The sequence below is a fragment of the Adelges cooleyi genome, unplaced genomic scaffold (genome assembly GCF_023614345.1).
Source record: "Adelges cooleyi isolate 19-005CV unplaced genomic scaffold, UGA_ACOO_1.1 ACOO_flye_CR_arks_rails_tigmint_CR_PRNA_5, whole genome shotgun sequence".
Lineage (NCBI taxonomy): Eukaryota > Metazoa > Arthropoda > Insecta > Hemiptera > Adelgidae > Adelges > Adelges cooleyi.
The window spans coordinates 108,712-134,042 of NW_026096188.1; the positions used below are offsets into that span (position 1 = coordinate 108,712).

The 25,331-nt window shown below is 28.9% G+C and overlaps 4 protein-coding genes and 1 pseudogene across 16 annotated transcripts in view; all 5 read right to left on the minus strand.

The window, feature by feature from the left end:
• The window catches only part of LOC126842292 (zinc finger protein 888-like), a 25,278-nt gene extending 10,099 nt beyond the window's left edge, over positions 1–15,179 (minus strand). Inside the window, exons 1-2 of one of the 2 annotated variants that reach the window (XM_050579222.1) lie at positions 15,161–15,179; positions 427–588 (exon numbers count right to left, since the gene is read on the minus strand). The gene's annotated coding sequence lies outside the window, so the exon portion shown is untranslated. Of the gene's footprint in view, positions 1–426; positions 589–14,761; positions 14,861–15,160 lie in introns of those variants that run through there. The other variant, XM_050579223.1, reaches the window with a different exon arrangement.
• Positions 1–16,290, minus strand: part of LOC126842282 (zinc finger protein 501-like) — a 123,318-nt gene extending 107,028 nt beyond the window's left edge. For 5 of the 12 annotated variants that reach the window (XR_007686306.1, XM_050579205.1, XM_050579206.1 and 2 more), the window contains exons 1-2: positions 1,698–2,079; positions 1,391–1,425 (exon numbers count right to left, since the gene is read on the minus strand). Coding sequence is in view for 6 of the 12 variants with exons in the window: in XM_050579205.1 (XP_050435162.1) it covers positions 1,391–1,425; positions 1,698–1,762 (100 nt within the window). In the remaining 6 variants the exon portion in view is untranslated. Of the gene's footprint in view, positions 1–1,390; positions 1,426–1,697; positions 2,080–16,029 lie in introns of those variants that run through there. The other 7 variants (XM_050579176.1, XM_050579171.1, XM_050579170.1 and 4 more) reach the window with 4 other exon arrangements.
• The window catches only part of LOC126842287 (zinc finger protein 888-like), a 71,274-nt gene extending 49,404 nt beyond the window's left edge, over positions 1–21,870 (minus strand). Inside the window, exons 1-2 of the mRNA XM_050579208.1 lie at positions 20,392–21,870; positions 15,372–15,551 (exon numbers count right to left, since the gene is read on the minus strand). Coding sequence (XP_050435165.1) covers positions 15,372–15,551; positions 20,392–20,531 — 320 coding nt within the window. The 5' untranslated portion in view covers positions 20,532–21,870. The remainder of the gene's footprint in view (positions 1–15,371; positions 15,552–20,391) is intronic.
• On the minus strand, positions 3,125–9,702 carry LOC126842290 (zinc finger protein 570-like). Its single transcript, XM_050579219.1, has 5 exons — positions 9,403–9,702; positions 6,802–7,572; positions 6,139–6,297; positions 5,386–5,565; positions 3,125–4,137 (listed from the first exon to the last, which is right to left on the minus strand). Exons 3-5 carry the CDS (start codon positions 6,276–6,278, stop codon positions 3,384–3,386), a joined length of 1,074 nt encoding a protein of 357 aa, XP_050435176.1. The 5' UTR covers positions 6,279–6,297; positions 6,802–7,572; positions 9,403–9,702; the 3' UTR covers positions 3,125–3,383.
• On the minus strand, positions 12,177–20,147 carry LOC126842285 (zinc finger protein 501-like; annotated as a pseudogene).
• Positions 21,871–25,331: the final 3,461 nt, after the last annotated feature.

Genomic DNA, 25,331 nt, shown 5'->3' on the forward strand with positions numbered 1-25,331 from the left:
TTTTTTAATTTATCTATAAAAAATGTATGTTCAAATGTCAAACATTTTGAAGTATAGTCACCCACCCAATAGATGATTTCACGTGGAGTGACCCATCTTTGTCATTTATATGTACAACACATTTAAGTCCCATGCTAACGTACGCTAACAATAATGCGATACTGCAGATGTAAACCGGTCATCATACCCACCAATTAATGTTTACAATTTTTTTTTTTTCTATACTGTGATTTAACAATATGTTGATAAGAGGTAAATGCAGTTATAAAACAATCTATTATTATATTAGCAAGTAGTTCCTAATATAAGTTTAATAGCAGAACGCTAACATGGATAACAACGTTAGGTGTATAGAGGAGAACAACATAAACACCAGTTAATAATTTATTTAAGATAAAAATTATTTTTTAATAAATATCACCTTACCCATAAGTATTGTCGACTTCATTCTTTACCAAATTCTCCTCTGTTGTAGAAATTGAATTGTTTATGAACAGCACATCTAACGGTTTAGATTTTTCAAAGGAGCATTCTTCTGCATCGTCATTTTCAGGTTTAATTTTTAATATATTATACCGCTTCAAAACTCTATAATTGACATTTAACATTAGTTGTATTTCTGTGCCATATATGCAAAGAGGTTTATTTGGACAACTAAATTGCACAATTTTAATTATTTTATTTAGTAACAAATATAGTCTAATAATGATATAGTAAAGATAATTTAGTTTACATTCTAAACTCGAAGATTAATCATATTATAAATTTTAAAAAAATTAGATAGCCTAATCTATTCATAAAAAATGTTTATTTAACTTAAATGAAATTTCTGATAGTAAAAAAACATGAATTTTAATATATAGTTTTTGTAATAAAAAATGACACTTATTCGCATTTTTTATTAACTTAATAAAAAAATGAAAAATAATTGTAAAAATGTTTTCTATATATTTATATAAATAACTCGGTAAGTATCGTACAAAACTTACGCTAACATAATGTGGTGCTGCAGACAACATACCCACAAATTAAATGTTTACAATTTTTTTTTTTTTTTAATATTTTAATGTATTTTTATATTGATAAGAAGTAGATGTAGTTTTAAAACAATCAATCTATTATTAAATGAACAAGTGGTTCCCAATATAAGTTAAATCTTAGTTAAACTCTTATATTGATACCATCAGGCACAAGTTTTAATAATTTTGTTCAAGATAAAAAAAATGGTAATGAATATCGCCTTACTCATAAGTATCATCGACTTCATTCTTAACCAAATACTCCTCTGTTGTAGATATTTCAATGGTTTTGAACAGCACATCTAACGGTTTTGGTTCAACGACTCCGAACGTTTATTCAACAGAGTATTCTTCTGCATCGTCATTTTCAGGTTTAATTTTGAACATATTATACAGCTTCAAAACTCTATAATTGACAAATTACAAGCATGACTTATAGGTAAGAAGCTAACACAATAAAGATCAAAGCTAGACGATTGCCCATTTTGCCAACTAGATTAATTAAAAATGGTGTTGATCCCATATAACTCTGCTCAACTCCGGATAAATATTAAGTAATAAGCAACCAAATATAAATTATGATTCTTTTTATTCACAAGCAGTGTTTTAAGTCCTCGGGAGACAGTAAACACGGCAATAATGTATATAAATTAGAAATACAAAACAATAGGTACTCACACAACGTAGAACCGTAATCCGCTTTCCAGGGCTGCTACTGAAAACTTATAATAAACTATTGACATGCAAGACAAAACTCAATTGTAACGCAACTTGAAACGAAATAAAGAAACACAACGCAGTACGTTAGGTATTTATCACAGAATTCGACCAAGTAATTATGATTAAAATCTAGATATTCTCACGAAGCGGGGCCGTGGCGACAATACAGAAAACCAATTGTACCTAGGGCGCTCAATCTAATTGTTTCACTAGTTTGATTCACAGAACTTCAGCAGAGTGTACAAATTTTAATCTTAATTAAAAATCAAAACTTTTATTTCAATTGTGATTTTAATGCAAACTGCACAGTGCACGATACAACGCAGAAATTGTATGGACAGATTTGTGATAGTGTGCGTTTGTTTGATAACGAGTGATTGCCACAGATGGAGGTACTTTGTAGCGTGAAGGTTAACTGTCGTGCATTTTCGGAGGCAAATAAATTAAATACCAAACTCTTGTATCAAAGATTATTAAAAGAAATAACACAATAAAACCTTTTTTTTTCAAATGCTTCTATATTTTACGATTTAAAACACTAAACAATTATACTAAATTTCTAAAAGTGTTTAACCATTAGACTGTATTAGTCTTAGTGAAATATACTTTTCATTTTAACTAAATTGTCTTAAACGAGCCTCAACAAGGCGGAGTAATTTAACAACCCGTCAAATTAAATATGTCACAATCAAAGAGGCGGATAGCCGATGTCTTAGACGAACATGTTGAGCCACGTCAAAATGGTGCATGCCCAAACAAAAGTGGCACTTACGAATAGTTCTTCAAACATAGACGATATTTGACGAACACTTAAACAGTTTGTTCATTATGGTCATATAATTTATCCATGTACATAAATCATTTAAAATTCCAATATTTAATAATTATTTAAAAAAGATGTTTATAAAAAAAAAGTCTCAATATAAAACTAATGTTATTACTCTCAAACATGGTATTATGTTTTCTTGGGAACTAATCACACAAATATATTGAACAAAATTATTTTTACTAATTATTTAATAATAAACGTATATATTGAAGTAGGCATATTCTCCTTACTTTCCCGAATGACATTTATTAATAATGGTCAGGTTCAATCTTAATAATTCTTCGAATTAAAAAACGAAAAACTTATTCTAAAAATATGAATGAAACTAACATAATGTAATCATAGTTGACGAATTAATAAAATATTTTATTTTGATTTTAAACATGGTTCGCATATTCAACGCTCAAAAATTAACAAATATTTTAAATTAAAAATCAATTTTAAAATACAAATTAACATATATTATAAACCATTCTCTTCAAAACCATTTGTAACTAAAAAGACTACTGACATTTTATAATAAAAAATAAGAATAGTAACAATATTTTTTAGCATATTGTGTGTGTAGATTATGAAAATTAAAAAATACATTATAAAAATATAAATACTAAATAATTCATGTGATCCGTCGAAAAAATAAATTAAAAACTAATACTTATGTTATTGATCTGTTAACCGATAGTAATAAATTAAATATTATAAGAAAACTAATAAAAGTATACTAAATCTGAAATAAATCGTAAGTAAAAAAAATTGCAAAATAATAACAAATCGATTTTGAAAAACTGCCAAATAGTCACGTAAGGTTTATGAAACTATGAGCCGTGTGCTTTTGCTTGATGCCTTTTGAGAGTATCTTGGCGACCATATGATTTGTCACAGGCTGAGCATTTGTATCGTACCCCACCAATATGTATGCGTTCATGAATTATGAGATAGGACTTTAAACTGAATGTTTTTTCACAGACATCGCATTTAAATGGTTTCTCGCCGGTATGTATACGTGCATGTTTCTTGAGATCAGATTGTTGACCGAATGTTTTTTCACAGACAACGCATTTATAAGGTTTCTCCCCGGAATGTGTTTTTTCATGAACTTTGAGGTTCGATTGTATATTAAAACATTTTTCACAGACATCGCATTTAAAGGGTTTCTCTTCGGTATGAATACGTGCATGGTTCTTGAGATGAGTTTGTTGACTGAATGTTTTTTCACAGACAATGCATTTAAACGGTTTCTCGCCGGTATGAATACGTGCATGTCTCTTGAGAGCAGATTGATGACTGAATGTTTTTTCACAGACATCGCATTTAAACGGTTTCTCGCCGGTATGAATACGTGCATGTCTCTTGAGAGCAGATTGATGACTGAATGTTTTTTTACAGACATCGCACTTAAAAGGTTTCTCGGCGGTGTGTATGCGTTCATGAGTTTTGAGGTGAGATATTTGACCAAATTTTTTTTCACAAATATTGCATTTAAAGGGCTTCTCGCCGGTATGTATCCTTTTATGAATTTTGATGTAAGATTGGTCGCAATTGGACTGTGTTTTACACGAAAAATGAATACTGCAACACGTTTGAAACAAAACAAATTAATTTAAGAAAAATATATTTTGATGTTATACAGCAAGTTTTAATATTAAATATACAACGCATCCTTTTTAAGAATTAATTTGATTAATTTTAGATGACATACAAAAGTCTTCTTTACTCAATTTTTATTTGATCGAGTTGCCTAAACTTATCCTACATAATACATGTAACGTTCACATTTATTAGAATATGGACAATAAACATCCGAGTGCCATAAGATTTAAAACTTAAAAAGTGTACTCTATCTAAAGTCCACTTTTACATTGAGTACCTTGAGACTTTTTATGACCGACGTCTTTTAATCTTAAACTTGACAGAAATAATAATAAATTCTCATAAACGGCTAAACTATATTTTTGACATGGATATGTCTTTTGGCTTGGGGACATTAAGAAAATGCTTGAATGACGCTGAACGCTATCGAGGAAAATGTGTGCGTGTGGCGCGATTAAGCGGATGTTTTGTGAATGAAACAGCTGATAAATAATTTTTAATGTCTGGCTAAAAATTAGAGATATGCGATTAGAGATATTATAGATAAGATATAAAATGTACGATATTGTAGATACAAAATGTAGAGATATAATATTAGAAATAAAATATGAGAGATAAGAAACGAGACATATCCGTATAATAAATACCTCTTTAAAAAGAAAACAAAATGTAACTAATTAATAATATTTTTATAAAGTTTTAAGTATTTTACTATGAGGAACTTTTATTTTTTATTTATGATAATTAAAAAATGTATTTAATAAAAAATAAAATAACCCCATTACTTATTACATTATTTTTTTTTTATAACTGTTAACATTAAGATTTTATTTTAAAAAATGACACATGTTCGCATTTTTTTTTTCTATTTTAATGTATGAAAGTTTTCTATATATGTATATAAAAAAAACCGGTACTTCTTATGCCAACGCAAACGTACGCTAACATCATGCGATGCTGCAGACGTTGACCGGACATCAAACCCACAATTAAATGTTTTCACAATTTTGTTTTTTTGATACTTTGATTTAACATTATATTGATAAAAGGTAGATACGGTTTTAAAATAATATATTATTATATAAACAAGCAGTTCCTAATATAAGTTAAATAATAGCGAAACGCTAACATCGATACCACTGATGGGTTTATGGAGGAGGATAACATAATTACAAAAGTTTTAAAGTTTTGGTTTAGAAAAAAAAATGGTAATAAAAATAACCTTACTCATAATTATTATCGACTTCCTTCTTTACTAAACACTTATTTGTTGTAGAAATTTCATTGTTTAAGAACTGCATATCGAACGGTTTGTTTTCATTGACTTCAAACGATTTTTCCAACAACTCTTCTTTTGTTTCATCGTTTTCAGGTTTAATTTTCAATATATTAAACCGCTTTAAAACTCTATAATTGACATTAAACATTAGTTGTATTTCTGTGCTATATATGCATAGAGGAATAGTAGGACAACTAAATTCACAATTTTAATTATTTTATTTAGTAACAAATATAGTCTACTAATGATATAATAAAGATAATTTAGTATACATTCTAAATGTATATTCTAATAGTAAAAAACATAAATTTTAATATATAGTTTTTGTAATAAAAAATGACACTTATTCGCATTTTTTATTAACTTAATGAAAGAATGAAAAATAATTGTAAAAATGTTTTCTATATATTTATATAAATAACTCGGTAAGTATCGTACAAAACGTACGCTAACATAATGTGGTGCTGCAGACAACACACTCACAAATAAAATGTTTACAATTTTGTTTTTTTAAATATTTTAATGGATCTCTATATGGATAAGAGGTAGATGTAGTTTTAAATCAATCAATCTATTATTAAATGAACAAATGGTTCCTAATATAAGTTTAATGTTAGCGAAACGCCTATATTGATACCATCAGGCACAAATTTTAATAGTTTTGTTTAAGATAAAATAAATGGTAATTAATATCGCCTTACTCATAAGTATCATCTACTTCATTCTTAACCAAATAATCCTCTACTATAGATATTTCATTGTTTTTGAACAGCACATCAAACGGTTTTGGTTCAACGGAGTATTCTTCTGCATCGTCATTTTCAGGTTTAATATTCAACATATTTTACCGTTTCAAAACTCTGTAATTGACATTGAGCTTTAGTTGTTTTTTTCTGTACCACTTATGCAAAGAGGTTTAAATAGGATACTAAATTGCAGTTTTAACTATTTTATTAAGTAACAAATAAAGTAATAATAATGATATAGTAAAGAATAATTTAGTTTACATTACTTGTAAAAAACCACTGAGTTTTCAGTAGTATATTTTGTTTGTTTAAACATTTAAATCTTAATTTTAATTTACTCGAATTAGATGAATAACACAAAGCTACAAGCATGGCTTATAGGTAAGAAGCTAACACAATAAAGATCAAAGCTAGACGATTGGCCATTTTGCCGACTAGATTACTTTAAAATGGTGTTGATCCTATATTACTCTACTCAACTCCGGATGAACAATAAGTAACAAGCTACCAAATAAATTATGATTCTTTTTATTCAAAAGCAGTGTTTTATGCCCGCGGGAGACAGTAAACACGGCAATAATGTATATAAATTAGAAATACAAAACAATAGGTACTCACACAATGTAGAACCGTAAACCGCCTTCCAGAGCAGCTTATAAAAACTTATAATAAATTATTGACATGCAAGACAAAACACAATTGTAACGAAATAACGAAACACGACGCAATACTTAAGGTATTTATCGCAGAATTCGACCAAGTTATTATGATTGAAATCTAGAGATGTTCACGAATCGGACCCGTGGCACCAATACTGCAAACAAATTGGCAGTTTTATTTATTTAAATATAACAGCTTGTATATTTACCTAACGTGTACAGCACAAAGTTATTAACAGAATGTCTGCTTGGAAAAAAGACGCCAAGCGTGTAGACGAAGTCGTGTGAGATTATCGAATGGCGGACCAAAAATGGCTGCGGCATCGTCCTTACGCTTCTCCCGGCGCAGGTGGGGGTACGGTGGGTAGTGGTACCAACAATCATCACATTAGATGTGATTCCAATGAAAACTGAATGACAACGCAGAAATTATATGGACAGATAGTGTGTGTTTGTGTGATAACAAGTGATTGCCACATATGGAGGTACTTTGTAGCGTGGAGGTAAACGGTCTTGCAATTTAGGAGGCAAAGAAATAAAATGCGATTTCGCAATATGCCGGATTATATTACTTTTGGTTGTAAACCTTCTTTGACATATATTACAGTCGAACTTGCAGTGTATTTTGTGTATGTTTTTCTCAGAATCGTTTTCTATAGTTTTGTTCAAACTGCAATCCATGGTTTTTGTTTTGTTTAAGGTATCGGTCGCTTTACACGGAAAATGAATACTGCAACATGTATGGAATATAATAGATTAATTTAAGACAAATATACTTTGATATTATACAGCAAGTATTAATATTACTAATATTAAATGTACAACGCATCATTTTTAAGAATTCATTTTATTGATTTTACATGACATACAATAGTCTACTATTAAGGCTATTTTTATTTGATTGTGTTGCCTAAACTTATCCTATAAAATACAATGTAACGTTCGCATTTATTAGAATATGGACAATAAACATCCGAGTGCCATAAGATTTAAAACTTAAAAAGTGTACTCTATCTAAAGTCCACTTTTACATTGAGTACCTTAAGACATTTAAATGATTGACGTCTTTTAACCCTTAACTCGGCAAAAATAAAAAATTCACATGAAACGACTAAATTAAATTTTTAACATGAATATGGCTTTTGGATCAGGGACATTAAGAAAATCTTTGCGTGCGTGCGTGAATGGCACTGAACGTTACAAAAGACAATGTGTGCGTGTGCTGCTATTAAGCGGATGTTTTGTAACTTAAAGAACTGATAAATAATTTTAAGTATTCTACTATGAGGACATTACTTATAGTCTATTTCATTAAAATTTTCTATCAACTTTTAATTTTTATTTATGATAATTAAAAAATGTATTTAATAAAAATTAAACTAAACCCCATTACTTATTACATTATTTTTTTTTTATAACTGTTAACATTAAGTTTTTATTTTAAAAAATTACACCTGTTCGCATTTCTTTTCTATTTTAATGTATGAATGTTTTTATATATGTATATAAATAAACACGGTAAGTCTCATGCAAACGCAAGCGTAAGCTGATATTATGCAATTCTGCAGACATCGACCGGTCATCATACCCACAAATAAATAACAATTTTTTTTTTTTTTGATACTTTGATTTAACATTATATTGATAAGAGGTAGATGCGGTTTTAAAACAATCTGGTATTATATGTATAAGTGGTTCCTATAATAAGTTTAATAACGGAACGCTAACATCGATACCAACGAAGGGTTTATAGAGGAGAACAACATAATTCAAGTTCATAGGTATATTTTGTGTTTTTTAAACATTTAAAACTAAATTTGAATTTATCTTAATTAGATTAATAACACAAAACTACAAGTATGACTTTTAGATAAAAAGCTAATACCATAAAGATTTAAGCTGGACAATAGCTCATTTGGCCGACTAAATTTAAAGTGATAATAATCTTTACTTATGTATTATATATGTACGTATTAATATAAATAATATTATCCCTTATGTTTTATAATAGCCTAAAAACAAGCTATAAGTATAGAAAAAGGAAAAGATAAGTGGATTACGTTACTCACAGCTTTCCAGAGCTGCTAATAAAAACTTGTAAAAATTATTGACATGCAAGACAAAACTCAAATATAATGCAACTTGAAACGAAATAAAGAAACACAACGTAGTACGTTTGGTATTTATCACAGAATTCGACCAAGTTATTATGATTAAAATCTAGAGTTGTTCACGAATCAAACCCGTGGCGACAATACAGAAAACAAATTGCTAAATCTAATTTAACTAGTTTGATTTACACAACTTCAGAGTGTACAATAATAAATCTTAATTGCTAACAAAATCAAAACTTTTATTTTATAATAATTGTGATTTTAATGCAAACCGCACAGTGCACGGCAACGCAGAAATTGTATGGACAAATAGTGTGTGTTTGTGTGATAACGAGTCATTTCCACAGATGGAGGTACTGTGTAGCATGGAGGTAAACTGTCGTGCTTTTTAAGAGGCAAACAAATCAATACCCCAACACTTGTATTAAAGCTTTTTGTAAACTAACCTTCATCGACATCCTATAAAATTAATAAGTTTACCTAAGGCCTTATCTGCCATGGACACACTTTTCCTATGGCGTTAAATCGAATTTAACTAGCTTGATTTACAGAACTTCAGCAGAGTGTACAAATTTTAATCTTAATTAAAAATCAAAACTTTTATTTCAATTGTGATTTTAATGCAAACTGCACGGTGCGCGACACAACGCAGAAATTGTATGGACAGATTTGTGATAGTGTGCGTTTGCTTGATAACGAGTGATTGCCACAGATGGAGGTACTTTGTAGCGTGAAGGTAAACTCTCGTGCATTTCAAGAGGCAAATAAATTAAATTCCAAACTCTTGTATCAAAGCTTAATAAAAGAAATAACACAATAAAACCCTTTTTTTCCCAAATGCATTATTTAACAACTATAAACAATTATACTATATTTCTAAAAGTGTTTAACCATTAGACTGTATTTAGTCTTAGTGAAATATACTTTTCATTTTAACTACACTGTCTTAAACGAGCCTCAACATAGGCAAAGTAGTAGAATTAAAATGATTTTTTTTAAACTTTTATTTTTGCTATAATATTATAATTGTTTAAGCGAAATGTGCACTAAGCGTACATTTTTTTCGAGAAACTAAATATGTGCTGGCTTTTGTGTTAATAGTTGGATTATTCAAATTACTTGGTTTTTTTTATCATAAAAGAAAATCTCACATTTAAAAAAACTATTCTATCCGTATGCAAGTTAGTTTTGTCTTTTCATAAAATCTCAAGAAAATGTATTGTTAGTATTACTAATTTTGTGTTACTCTCAATATAACAATGTAATAATATTACAAACATTTTACATAATATATATATATATATATATATGTTATTGTATATAAACTTAGTATATATTACTATTATAGTATTTACCTAAAACTTAAGTTACCTTATCGATTTAATGGTAGGGCTTAGGTTCACACTCTCATTGACATGATGGAGTCTGGAGGTTGAAGACATGGTGAATGAGTATCTAAATTCTAAATATAATGAAAATAATAAGGTATCAATGAACTCCTCATATTAGTTAATCCATGTCAACTGATAGTAGGTTAATTAAATTGCTCGTGTTATACTGTATATTTCTAGCAGTATTCAGTACTCTTTGTTCTATTGGCAATAACATATTATATTATTTGTTCGTAGAAATGTCATCACAAAAGTAAGGGGAAAATGTACTGGTAAAATTAATATTTAACTCTTTGTTGTTTTTCACCTTGACCATATGGCAGATAGTACATTTTTGAAACTGTGAATACAATTTTATTTCATACTCAAATTTATTTGTTTAAGTAATTATTACAAATTTTAAAACGACTAATTATTTTCAAACAAGTTTTGATATTCGGTAATTAAAAAAAAATCCTCACCCTGGCCATATATCGGATTGCATGGGGATGGGGCTAAACATGAAGAACAAAATTAGTTATCAATGTGAAATTACATAAATATATGTCATAAATATATATTATATACTGCTATTTTATATAGGTACTAGTGCTGAATATGTTTCTGTTTTTTGAGCGTTTATTTCAATGATAATATGTTTAACATGTTTAGTTAGAAAGACGTTTCGCCTATTATTTATAAAGGAATTCACTTCGGTAAAAGTAATTTATTGCAAAAACTTCATTTAACGTTTAAACTATAATGTGTAAGTTTGAATTCAGTAATTATAGTTTTAAAATAAAATGTTTAATAAAACTTAATTTTAACTTAAAAAGTTTAATAAAATTAATTTTTAAAATTTAAAAAACTAAGTAAATTTAATTTACACTAAAGGTAAAAAATGACAAATAAAGCTAGAATTAGATACATTCACTCATTCCGCTAAAGTTGGATACGCAGGTGACTATGGATAATATCAAGTTGAAAAATACGTACATTCTAGTGGGTTATTTTAGATTAAAAAGGTAGAAGAGATGAACTAGAAAAACGCATTAAGTCAATATCATTGTAGTGATCTTTCAGCATCGCATCAAAACGAATAAAACACAAAACATAATGAACAGAAGCAAAATTTTAACTACGATGCGGAACTGAGAGTGTGATGATTTTACAGATTTGGTCTCACATTCTTTTTTTTTTTTTTTTTGTGTGTTTTAAACACTGAAACGATTTCTTTCAGTAGGCTGTAGCAACTCTTTAATCTCCTAAAGAATTAACAAATACGAATAAATCAACAATATCGAAAAGTTTATATTAATATATAGTTAGTTAATAATAATTAATATAATTAAGCATGTAAAAATACTTAAACAAGAAAATACCCCAATTATGCATTAGTGTTACTTTTTCAAATAAGTTTTATAAGTTACCTAAATCAATTATATTGTGTTAAATAATATTAATATTATGCCACATAATTTTAACAGTATATAGGTTATATTTATTTACACAGTTTTCAATTTAAGCACATGTTTGTTCATTTTATTTAAGAATTAAAAATAAATTTATATGGATACATATGTTTCTACCAACTAACATAAATACTAAATACATTGGTATCTATTGGTAATGTTTGTACAATCTTCAGTTACTCAATTTTTAACAGTGAAACTAAATTGCCAAATTATATAACATGTTGATTACACGCTAAACACGTATAAAAACATATTGGTTTCACTAAATGCCTTTGTGCAAGTGTATATATTATTGATCAGTTAAACGATAGTAATATTTAAAATATTTTAAGAAAACTAATAAAAATATATAAAATCTGAATTAAATGCCAAGAAAAAAAATTGCAAATAATAACAAATAGATTTCGAAAAACAATTTTATAACTGCCATATAGTCAAATAAGGTTTATGAATCTATGGGCCGTGTGCTTTTGCTTGATGACTTTTGAGAGTACCTTGGCGACCATATGATTTGTCACAGGCTGAGCATTTGTATCGTACCCCACCAATATGTATGCGTTCATGAATGATGAGATTGGACTTTTGACTGAATGTTTTTTCACAGACATCGCATTTAAATGGTTTCTCGCCGGTATGTATACGTGCATGTTTCTTGAGATCAGATTGTTGACCGAATGTTTTTTCACAGACAACGCATTTATAAGGTTTCTCCCCGGTATGTGTTCTTTCGTGAGTTTTTAGGTTGGATTGGTCACAAAAAGACTTTTTACAGATATCGCATTTAAAAGGTTTCTCGCCGTTATGTATACGTACATGTTTCTTGAGATTAGATTGTTGAATGAATGTTTTTTGACAGATATCGCATTTGTAAGGTTTCTCACCGGTATGTACACGAGCATGTTTCTTGAGACAAGATTGTTGAATGAATGTTTTTTCACAGATAACGCATTTATATGGTTTCTCACCGGTATGTATGCGTGCGTGTCTCTTGAGATTAGATTGTTGAATGAATGCTTTTTCACAGACACGGCATTTAAATGGTTTCTCGCCGGTATGTACACGTGCATGTTTTTTGAGATCAGGCTGTTGAATGAAGGATTTTTTACAAACATTGCATTTATAAGGTTTCTCACCGGTATGTACACGAGCATGTTTCTTGAGATCAGATTGTTGAATGAATGTTTTTTCACAGATAACGCATTTATATGGTTTCTCACCGGTATGTATGCGTTTATGAATTTTGAGACTAATTTGTTGACTGAATGTTTTTCCACAGACAACGCATCTAAATGGTTTCTCGCCGGTATGTGTTTTTTCGTGAGTTTTGAGGTTAGACTGTACATTAAAACATTTTTTACAGACATCACATTTAAACGGGTTTTTCACCAGTATGTATGCGTTCATGAGTTTTGAGGTAAGATTGTCTACCAAATGTTTTATCACAGATATCGCATTTAAAGGGTTTCTTTTCGGTATGAACGCGCCAATGCCTTCTCAGGCTTGATTTTAATGAAAAAGTTCTCGAACAAATACCACAATAAAATAGGCCATCTTTGTTTTGAGTATACTTTTTGATTCTGCTGTTACGATGATTGACTTTATTTTTTTGAGGTGCTTTCTTTTCAATGGAAGTACTGGAATGTGATTTCGCAATATGCCAGATTATATTACTTTTGGTTATAAACCTCCTTTGACATATATTGCAGTCGAACCGACGTATTATGTGTATGTTTTTCTTAGAATCGTTTTCTGTAGTTTTGTTCAAACTGCAATCCATGGTTTTGGTATTGGTCGCTTTACACGGAAAATGAATACTGCAACATGTATGGAACATAATAGATTAATTTAAGACAAATATATTTTGATATTATACATCAAGTATTAATATTACTAATATTAAATGTACAACGCATCATTTTAAAGAGTTAATTTTATTGGTTTTACATGACATATGATGATCTACTATTAAGGCAATTTTTATTTGATTGAGTTGCCTAAACTTATCCTATAAAATACAATGTAACGTTCACATTTGTTAAAATATGGATAATAAACGTCCGAATAACATAAGATTTGAAACTTAAAAAGTGTACTTTATCTAAAGTCCACTTTTACATTGAGTACCTTAAGACTTTTTAATGACCGACGTCTTTTAACCCTTAACTCGGCAGAAATAAAAATTTCTGATAAATAATTTTTAATGTCTGGCTAAAAATTAGAGATATTATAGATAAGATAAGATATAAAATATACGATATTGTAGATACAAAATGTAGAGATATAATATTAGAAATAAAATATGAGAGATAAGAAACGAGACATATCCATATAATAAATACCTCTTTGAAAAGAAAACAAAATGTAACTAATTAATAATATTTTTATAAAGTTTTAAGTATTTTACTATGAGGACATTACTTATAGTCTATTTCATTAAAATTTTCCATGAACTTTTAATTTTTATTTATGATAATAAAAAATGTATTTAATAAAAATTAAACAAACCCCATTACTTATTACATTATTTTTTTTTATAACTATTAACATTAAGTAAACATTAGTAACATTATTTTAAAAAATCACACCTGTTCGCATTTTTTTCCTATTTTAATGTAGGAATGTTTTCTATATATGTATATAAATAAACACGTAGTCGCATGCAAACGCAAGCGTAAGCTAACATTATGGGATACTGCAGACGTCGACCGGTCATCATACCCACAAATAAATAACAATTTTTTTTTGTTTTGATACTTTGATTGAACATTATATTGATAAGAGGTAGATGCGGTTTTAAAATAATATATTATTATATGAACAAGTGGTTACTAATATAAGTTTCATAATAGCGAAATGCTAACATCGATACCAATGATGGGTTTATGGAGGATGATAACATAATTACAAAAGTTTTAAAGTTTTATTTAAGAAAAAAAAAATGGTAATAAAAATAACCTTACTCATAATTATTGTCGACTTCATTCTTAACCATACACTCTTCTGTTGTAGAAATTTCATTGTTTATGAACTGCATATCAAACGGTTTGTTTTCATTGACTTCAAACGATTTTTCCAACAGTTCTTCTTCTGTTTCATAATTTTCAGGTTTAATTTTCAATATATTAAACCGCTTCAAAACTCTATAATTGACATTTAACATTAGTTGTATTTCTGTGCTATATATGCATAGAGGATTAGTAGGACGACTAAATTGTACAATTTTAGCTATTTTATTTAGTAACAAATATAGTAATAATAATGATATAACAAAGAAGACAGCTTACTGACTAAGTGCCTGAAGCTTGAACATAATAAAAAAGAATAATTTAGTTTACATTATTTTGAAAATAAAAACCAACCAATTTTTCAGTGGTAAATTTTTACATGACCAAATTCTAACAGCTGAATTGAATATATTTGGGTTTTATACTGTGTTTCATTTACCAACTTGTCAGTTTGGTGTTTATTGTTGGACATATCATAATGCGAATCACTACAGCGGACTACAGCATTACAAAAGCTTTTTTGTTTTATTTAGTAAACACAAAATATTAATACAAATAGCCTTACTCATAAGTATTGTCGACTTCATTCTTCACCAAATACTCCTCTGTTGTAGATATTTCATTGTTTTCAAACGGCACATCCAACGGTTTTGGTTCAACGGCTCCAAACGTTGTTTGAAAAAAGTATTTTTCTGTTTCATCAATTTCATCTTTAATTTTCAACATATTATAACGCTTCAAAACTCTATAATTGACATTTAACACAAGTGTTATTTCTGTATCGTATATCCAAATAGGTTAAAAAAGGACAAATACATTGCATAATTTTAACTATTTTATTAAGTAACAAATAAAGTAAGATTAATAACCCAAAGCTACAAGCATGACTTGTAGGTAAGAAACTAACACAATAAAGATCAAAGCTAGACGATTGCCCATTTTGCCGACTAGATTAATTAAAAATGGTGTTGATCCCATATCACTCTACTCAACTCCGGGTAATAAATAAGTAATAAGCAACCAATTATAAATTATGATTCTTTTTATTCACAAGCAGTGTTTTAAGTCCACGGGAGACAGTAAACACGGCAATAATGTATATAAACTAGAAATACAAAACAATAGGTACTCACACAACGTAGAACAAATAAAAATACTGACATGCAAGACAAAACTCAATTGTAACTTGAAACTAAATAAAGAAACACAACGCAGTACGTTAGGTATTTATCACAGAATTTGACCAAGTAATTATGATTAAAATCTAGATATTCTCACGAAGCGGGGCCGTGGCGACAATACAGAAAACCAATTGTACCTAGGGCGCTCAATCTAATTGTTTCACTAGTTTGATTCACAGAACTTCAGCAGAGTGTACAAATTTTAATCTTAATTAAAAATCAAAACTTTTATTTCAATTGTGATTTTAATGCAAACTGCACAGTGCACGATACAACGCAGAAATTGTATGGACAGATTTGTGATAGTGTGCGTTTGTTTGATAACGAGTGATTGCCACAGATGGAGGTACTTTGTAGCGAGAAGGTTAACTGTCGTGCATTTTCGGAGGCAAATAAATTAAATACCAAACTCTTGTATCAAAGATTATTAAAAGAAATAACACAATAAAACCTTTTTTTTTTCAAATGCTTCTATATTTTACGATTTAAAACACTAAACAATTATACTAAATTTCTAAAAGTGTTTAACCATTAGACTGTATTAGTCTTAGTGAAATATACTTTTCATTTTAACTACATTGTCTGAAACGAGCCTCAACAAGGCGGAGTAATTTAACAACCCGTCAAATTAAATATGTCACAATCAAAGAGGCGGATAGCCGATGTCTTAGAAGAACATGTTGAGCCACGTCAAAATGGTGCATGCCCAAACAAAAGTGGCACTTACGAATAGTTCTTCAAACATAGACGATATATGACGAACTCTTGAACAGATTGTTTATTATAGTCATATTATTTATCCATTTACATAAATCTTTTAAAATTCCAATATTATAGTAATTATTTGAACATTTTTTTTTTAAAAATCCAATATAAGTCTCAATATAAAACTAATATTATTACTCTCAAACATGGTATTATGTTTTCTTGGGAACTAATCACACAAATATATTAAACAAAATTATTTTTACTAATTATTTAATAATAAACGTATATATTGAAGTAGGCATATTCTCCTTACTTTCCCGAATGACATTTATTAATAATGGTCAGGTTTGGTTTACTGTCGTTCAATCTTAATAATTCTTCGAATTAAAAAACGAAAAACTTATTCTAAAAATATGAATGAAACTAACATAATGTAATCATAGTTGACGAATTAATAAAATATTTTATTTTGATTTTAAACATGGTTCGCATAATTCAACGCTCAAAAATTAACAAATATTTTAAATTAAAAATCAATTTTAAAATACAAATTAACATATATTATAAACCATTCTCTTCAAAACCATTTGTAACTAAAAAGACTACTAACATTTTATAATAAAAAATAAGAATAGTAACAATATTTTTTAGCATATTGTGTGTGTAGATTATGAAAATTAAAAAATACATTATAAAAATATAAATACTAAATAATTTATGTGATCCGTCGAAAAAATAAATTAAAAACTAATACTTATGTTATTGATCTGTTAAACGATACTAATAAATTAAATATTATAAGAAAACTAATAAAAGTATACTAAATCTGAAATAAATCGTAAGTAAAAAAAATTGCAAAATAATAACAAATCGATTTTGAAAAACTGCCAAATAGTCACGTAAGGTTTATGAATCTATGAGCCGTGTGCTTTTGCTTGATGCCTTTTGAGAGTATCTTGGCGACCATATGATTTGTCACAGGCTGAGCATTTGTATCGTACCCCACCAATATGTATGCGTTCATGAATTATGAGATAGGACTTTAAACTGAATGTTTTTTCACAGACATCGCATTTAAATGGTTTCTCGTCGGTATGTGTTCTTTCATGAACTTTGAGGTTAGATTGTATATTAAAACATTTTTCACAGACATCGCATTTAAAGGGTTTCTCTTCGGTATGAATACGTGCATGGTTCTTGAGATGAGTTTGTTGACTGAATGTTTTTTCACAGACAACGCATTTAAACGGTTTCTCGCCGGTATGAATACGTGCATGTCTCTTGAGAGCAGATTGATGACTGAATGTTTTTTCACAGACATCGCATTTAAACGGTTTCTCGCCGGTATGAATACGTGCATGTCTCTTGAGAGCAGATTGATGACTGAATGTTTTTTCACAGACATCGCACTTAAAAGGTTTCTCGGCGGTGTGTATGCGTTCATGAGTTTTGAGGTGAGATATCTGACCAAATTTTTTTTCACAAATATTGCATTTAAAGGGCTTCTCGCCGGTATGTATCCTTTTATGAATTTTGATGTAAGATTGGTCGCAATTGGACTGTGTTTTACACGAAAAATGAACACTGCAACACGTTTGAAACAAAACAAATTAATTTAAGAAAAATATATTTTGATGTCATACAGCAAGTTTTAATATTAAATATACAACGCATCCTTTTTAAGAATTAATTTGATTAATTTTAGATGACATACAAAAGTCTTCTTTACTCAATTTTTATTTGATCGAGTTGCCTAAACTTATCCTACATAATACATGTAACGTTCACATTTATTAGAATATGGACAATAAACATCCGAGTGCCATAAGATTTAAAACTTAAAAAGTGTACTCTATCTAAAGTCCACTTTTACATTGAATACCTTGAGACTTTTTATGACCGACGTCTTTTAATCTTAAACTTGACAGAAATAATAATAAATTCTCATAAACGACTAAACTATATTTTTGACATGGATATGTCCTTTGGCTTGGGGACATTAAGAAAATGCTTGAATGACGCTGAACGCTACCGAGGAAAATGTGTGCGTGTGGCGCGATTAAGCGGATGTTTTGTGAATGAAACAGCTGATAAATAATTTTTAATGTCTGGCTAAAAATTAGAGATATGCGATTAGAGATATTATAGATAAGATATAAAATGTACGATATTGTAGATACAAAATGTAGAGATATAATATTAGAAATAAAATATGAGAGATAAGAAACGAGACGTATCCATATAATAAATACCTCTTTGTAAAGAAAATGTAACTAATTAATAATATTTTTATAAAGTTTTAAGTATTTTACTATGAGGACATTCCTTATAGTCTATTTCAATAAAAATTTCTATCAACTTTTAATTTTTATTTATGATAATTAAAAAATGTATTTAATAAAAGTTAAACTAAACCCCATTACTTATTACATTATTTTTTCTTTATAACTGTTAACATTAAGTTTTTATTTTAAAAAATGACACCTGTTCGCATTTTTTTTATATTTTAATGTATGAATGTTTTCTATATATGTATATAAAAAAACCCGGTACTTCTTATGCCAACGCAAACATACGCTAACATCATGCGATGCTGCAGACGTTGACCGGACATCAAACCCACAATTAATGTTTTCACAATTTTGATTTTTTGATACATTGATTAAACATTATATTGAAAAGAGGTAGATGCGGTTTTAAAATAATATATTATTATATGAACAAGTGGTTACTAATATAAGTTTCATAATAGCGAAGTGCTAACATCGATACCAATGATGGGTTTATGGAGGATGATAACATAATTACAAAAGTTTTAAAGTTTTATTTAAGAAAAAAAAATGGTAATAAAAATAACCTTACTCATAATTATTGTCGACTTCATTCTTAACTATACACTCTTCTGTTGTAGAAATTTCATTGTTTATGAACTTCATATCTAACGGTTTGGTATCAACGACTTCTAACGATTTTTCCAACAACTCTTCTTCTGTTTCATCATTTTCAGGTTTAATTTTCAATATATTAAACCGCTTCAAAACTCTATAATTGACGTTTAACATTAGTTGTATTTCTGTGCCATATATGCTAAGAGGTTTAATAGGACAACTAAATTGCACAATTTCAACTATTTTAATTAGTAACAAATATAGTCTACTAATGATATAATAAAGATAATTTAGTTTACATTCTAAATGCGAAAATGAATCATAAAATAAATTCAAAAAAATTAGATTAACTAATTTATTCATAAAAAATTTCTATTTAACATAAATGAAATTTTTAATAGTAAAAAACATAAATTTTAATATATAGTTTTTGTAATAAAAAATGACACTTATTCGCATTTTTTTTTTAACTTAATAAAAGAATGAAAAATAATTGTAAAAATGTTTTCTATATATTTATATAAATAACTCGGTAAGTATCGTACAAAACGTACGCTAACATAATGTGGTGCTGCAGACAACACACTCACAAATAAAATGTTTACAATTTTGTTTTTTTAAATATTTTAATGGATCTCTATATGGATAAGAGGTAGATGTAGTTTTAAATCAATCAATCTATTATTAAATGAACAAATGGTTCCTAATATAAGTTTAATGTTAGCGAAACGCTTATATTGATACCATCAGGCACAAGTTTTAATAGTTTTGTTCAAGATAAAATAAATGGTAATAAATATCGCCTTACTCATAAGTATCATCGAATTCATTCTTAACCAAATAATCCTCTACTATAGATATTTCATTGTTTTTGAACAGCACATCAAACGGTTTTGGTTCAACGGAGTATTCTTCTGCATCGTCATTTTCAGGTTTAATATTCAACATATTTTACCGTTTCAAAACTCTGTAATTGACATTGAACTTTAGTTGTTTTTCTGTACCACTTATGCAAAGAGGTTTAAATAGGACTACTAAATTGCAGTTTTATTTATTTTATTAAGTAACAAATAAAGTAATAATAATAATATAGTAAAGAATAATTTAGTTTACATTACTTGTAAAAAACCACTGAGTTTTCAGTAGTATATTTTGTTTGTTTAAACATTTAAATCTTAATTTTAATTTACTCGAATTAGATGAATAACACAAAGCTACAAGCATGGCTTATAGGTAAGAAGCTAACACAATAAAGATCAAAGCTAGACGATTGGCCATTTTGCCGACTAGATTACTTTAAAATGGTGTTGATCCTATATTACTCTACTCAACTCCGGATGAACAATAAGTAACAAGCTACCAAATAAATTATGATTCTTTTTATTCAAAAGCAGTGTTTTATGCCCGCGGGAGACAGTAAACACGGCAATAATGTATATAAATTAGAAATACAAAACAATAGATACTCACACAATGTAGAACCGTAAACCGCCTTCCAGAGCAGCTAATAAAAACTTATAATAAATTATTGACATGCAAGAAAAAACACAATTGTAACGAAATAACGAAACACGACGCAATACTTAAGGTATTTATCGCAGAATTCGACCAAGTTATTATGATTGAAATCTAGAGATGTTCACGAATCGGACCCGTGGCACCAATACTGCAAACAAATTGGCAGTTTTATTTATTTAAATATAACAGCTTGTATATTTACCTAACGTGTACAGCACAAAGTTATTAACAAATCAGGGACAAGATTACAAATTATTAACGAACAAGATTCGACACAAGTAATTAACAGAATATCTGCTTGGAAAAAAGACGCCGAGCGTGTAGACGATGTCGTGCGAGATTATCGATTGGCGGACCGAAGATGGCAGCTGGCTAGCAGCTGGGCCGGCGTCTTAACGCTACACCCGGCGCAGTAGGTGGTACGGTAGGTAGTGGTACCAACCGACACCGCGGTAGAGTAGGTGGTGATACTAACTATCACCACATTAGTTGTGATTTCAATGCAAACTGAATGACAACGCAGAAATTATATGGACAGATAGTGTGTGTTTGTGTGATAACGAGTGATTGCCACATATGGAGGTAGTTTGTAGCGTGGAGGTAAACGGTCTTGCAATTTAGGAGGCAAAGTCATAAAATTCCCAACTATTGTATCGAAGCTTGTTGTAAACTAACCTTCATCGACATCCTATAAAATTAATTAATAAGTTTACCTCAGGCTTTATCCGCCATGGACACACTTTTCGCTAATTGTGTTAGAATACACAGGCTCCCCCCACTTGTAAATATAATATTTAATATAATAATAACAACCAAAAATAGGTGTTAAAGAAAGCCAGCACAGTTGGGCATAGTAGAGATTGGGATGTCACAGGTCTAAAGGATTTGTTTTAATTTTAAGTGATATAATCACTATTAAATAAACGCTTGACCACAGAATTTTGAGAAAACTGTACATTATTTGAAAAATAAAAACTAACTGTGATTGATATTTAATTTTGGTTATATTTCTGTGCCATATATGCAGAAAAGATTAATAGGATGTCTTAACGACAACATTTTAGTTATTTTATTTGGTAACAAATATAGTAATAATAATGATATAAAAAGACAATTTTGTTTACATAATCAAAAGTTTTGAGTGATATAATTTGTTATTTTTAAACATTTAAAACTACATTTTTATTTACTTAAATTAGCTGAATAACACAAAACTACAAGTATGACTTGTAAGTAAAAAGCTAAGACGGTACGGTGGGTAGTGGTACCAACCGACACCGCGTTGCCAGCGTTTCACTGCGGTAGAGTAGGTGGTGATACCAACAATCACCACATTAGTTGTGATTTCAATGCAAACTAAATGACGACGCAGAAATGATATGGACAGATAGTGTATTTGTGTGATAACAAGTGATTGCTACAGATGGACGTACTTTGTAGCGTGGAGGTAAACGGTCGTGCAATTTAGGAGGCAAAGAAATAAAATTCCCAACTCTTGTATCATGCTTATTGTAATCTTACCTTCATCGACATCCTATAAAATTAATAAATGAGTTTACCTTAGGCTTTATCCGCCATGGACACACTTTTCGCTAATTGTGTTAGAATACTTAGGCCCCCCACCAAGGGCGGATACAGAGGTCCTAAACAGGGGGGGCAATATATATATATATGAATAAAATAAATTAATAGGAATAGCTAGGCATAGGAATTGTCTTATTATATGTCGTCATGAAAATTAGATATGTACAGAAATCAGCCATACTGATGAATGTGATGGGTTTTATTGTTTTAGAAGACACCTACTTTTAATTATGAATGAAAAACTTAGGTGTTAGGGGTAGTCAGGATTTTCAAATATTCGATTTTTTTAATTTGTATTTTCTTAAAGTATGATGTCTTGAAAATATTATCTGAAAATTTTAAGTTAATCAAAGGAATAGATAACTCGATGTAAGTAATTAAATAATTTATTTTTGTATACATGAATCGAGTATAAAACTTTTCAAATAAGTTTTTCTAGAAACTATTTCTTCAAAGACGGTGACCACTGTAATTTAAAAACCACTTCACAGATTTGAATGAAATTTATACAGCTTATTAAAAGCATAAAAAACTAGTGCCTGATCAAAGGTTTTTTTTTATTTAAAATTATATTTTTTATAAACAATAAACTAGTGCTTTTTTCATTGAAAATCGGCGAGTAAATAATCAGAGGTCACCATTTTGCTTACTTAAAAAAAAAAAGCTTTGGCTCTAAAATAACTATTAAACTAATGATTTTTTAGATTTGATTGATTTTAGATGATTTAGTAAAATTTTATGTTGGTCACCGCAAACACGACTTGTGAGACGAAGTCCAACAAATATAGCTTAACTTAGTCTACAATACTTTTTTTTTTGAAGCTCTTGTCAAAGTTAAACCATAATATAATAACTTCATATTATTTGTTTTATAAAATAAATTAAACTACTGTCAAAACAAAACTAATGCGGCAAGCAGCGAGGAGCGGTAAAGCCATTGTAGTACGTCATATTAATTTAAAAATAGATCGTCTTGGTGACTAGTGTTATCGCAAAACCGTAGAATATAGCAGGTAATATCATATATCTTTGTATGTGTACTGTGTCAAACCCCATAAATAACCGGTTGTAGATAAAATGTGGCGCTTCGGATGCCGTAAACACTATTTCAATAAAATAAAAATGGACAATTTTCAAAAAAAAATAAATGTTCATGGTAAATACAATAACGACCCTCTCTCGATAACTTGCATGAACAAAATTTTAGTCACAATTAATTATAAATGGAATATTTGATACTTTTTTTGTGAACGGGGGGGCAATTGCCCCTATTCACCCGCTTGTATCCGCCCTTGCCCCTACTTGTAAATTTAATATTTAATATAATAATATCAACCAAAAATAGGTGTTAAAGAAAGCCAGCACAGTTGGGCATAGTAGAGATTGGGATGTCACAGGTCTACAGGAAATGTTACAACTGAAAGTGATATAATCACTTTAAAATAAACGCTTGACCTCAGAATTTTGAAAAAATTGTACCTATACTTCCATTCTTGATCCCTTCATACCTTCGGTCTAATTTTTAAATTTTCAATAAAATTAATATTTATACTATATACTTATATACTATATATAATATATATTATATACTTCCATTAGAGCAATCTCACACAAACTATTTATACTTCATAGATTATATTATTTCAAAGCTATATTATACTTCTATTTTACTAGATTCACAATGTACAAAATAAAATGCAACTGAAAAAATCTTTCCATAGATCCTTAAAATGTAAAGGGTGGGATAGTGTAACGGGGTTTCCCATTTAAATACATTAGAAAATTGCCGTTTTACTGCCTCATCCTGTATATTAATATCTTGTTATTTTCTAAAGAAAAATCGATTTTCTTACATTTAAATTAAAATAAATCGTATACTGGTACTGTGATGGAGGAAACAATAAATTTTACCTACACATATTACTTATTAGTTAAATATTACTAACGTGTATAGCCACTAGCGGTCGGCTGTTGCCTGTTATTTAACAATAACCTTTTATGGAGATTTTAAAAATTGTGTTATTTTAATAAAAGCATAGGAGCTGATATCATGATGTTAAATGTTCACGAGATTTGATCTAGTCATAAAATAAAGTATTATCATTTATGACTTAATTATCATTAAAATTTATCTTAATTTGTACATAGTAATAAAATAATGAAATATTTTAACAAAATTAGAGCTACAAGTTATAAACTAAAAAATTAAAATTAGCACGAAGCAGGTTATGTAATATTAGACAATTTAAACAATCAAGCGTGAATCTCTTTAAATGAAAACAGTATAATATTATGCAAAACATTAGTTTTCCTTTAAAAAAATTGTGTAATAAAAAACACATTTTAAGGCGGTATACTGCATAAAACCCAACACTTAATCTGAATCCAAAAAACAACAGACCTCTTCATGATTTGCAGGTAGTTTGACCTTATAACTCATAGTTGAGTTCAAGTTCTAACTTAAAAACTCGTACGGTTTTTTTTTGTTTTTTCAAATTTCGTCTGTGAAGAATTAAACTTTCTCAACTTTTACCCCCCCCCCCCCCAAAGTACAAACTAGATAAAATTTGTGATTTATAGAGTTGCTATTCGAAGGAATTGGTCTAGTATTAAAAAAGTTACAGTGCGTACAGCTAACAAAAAAGC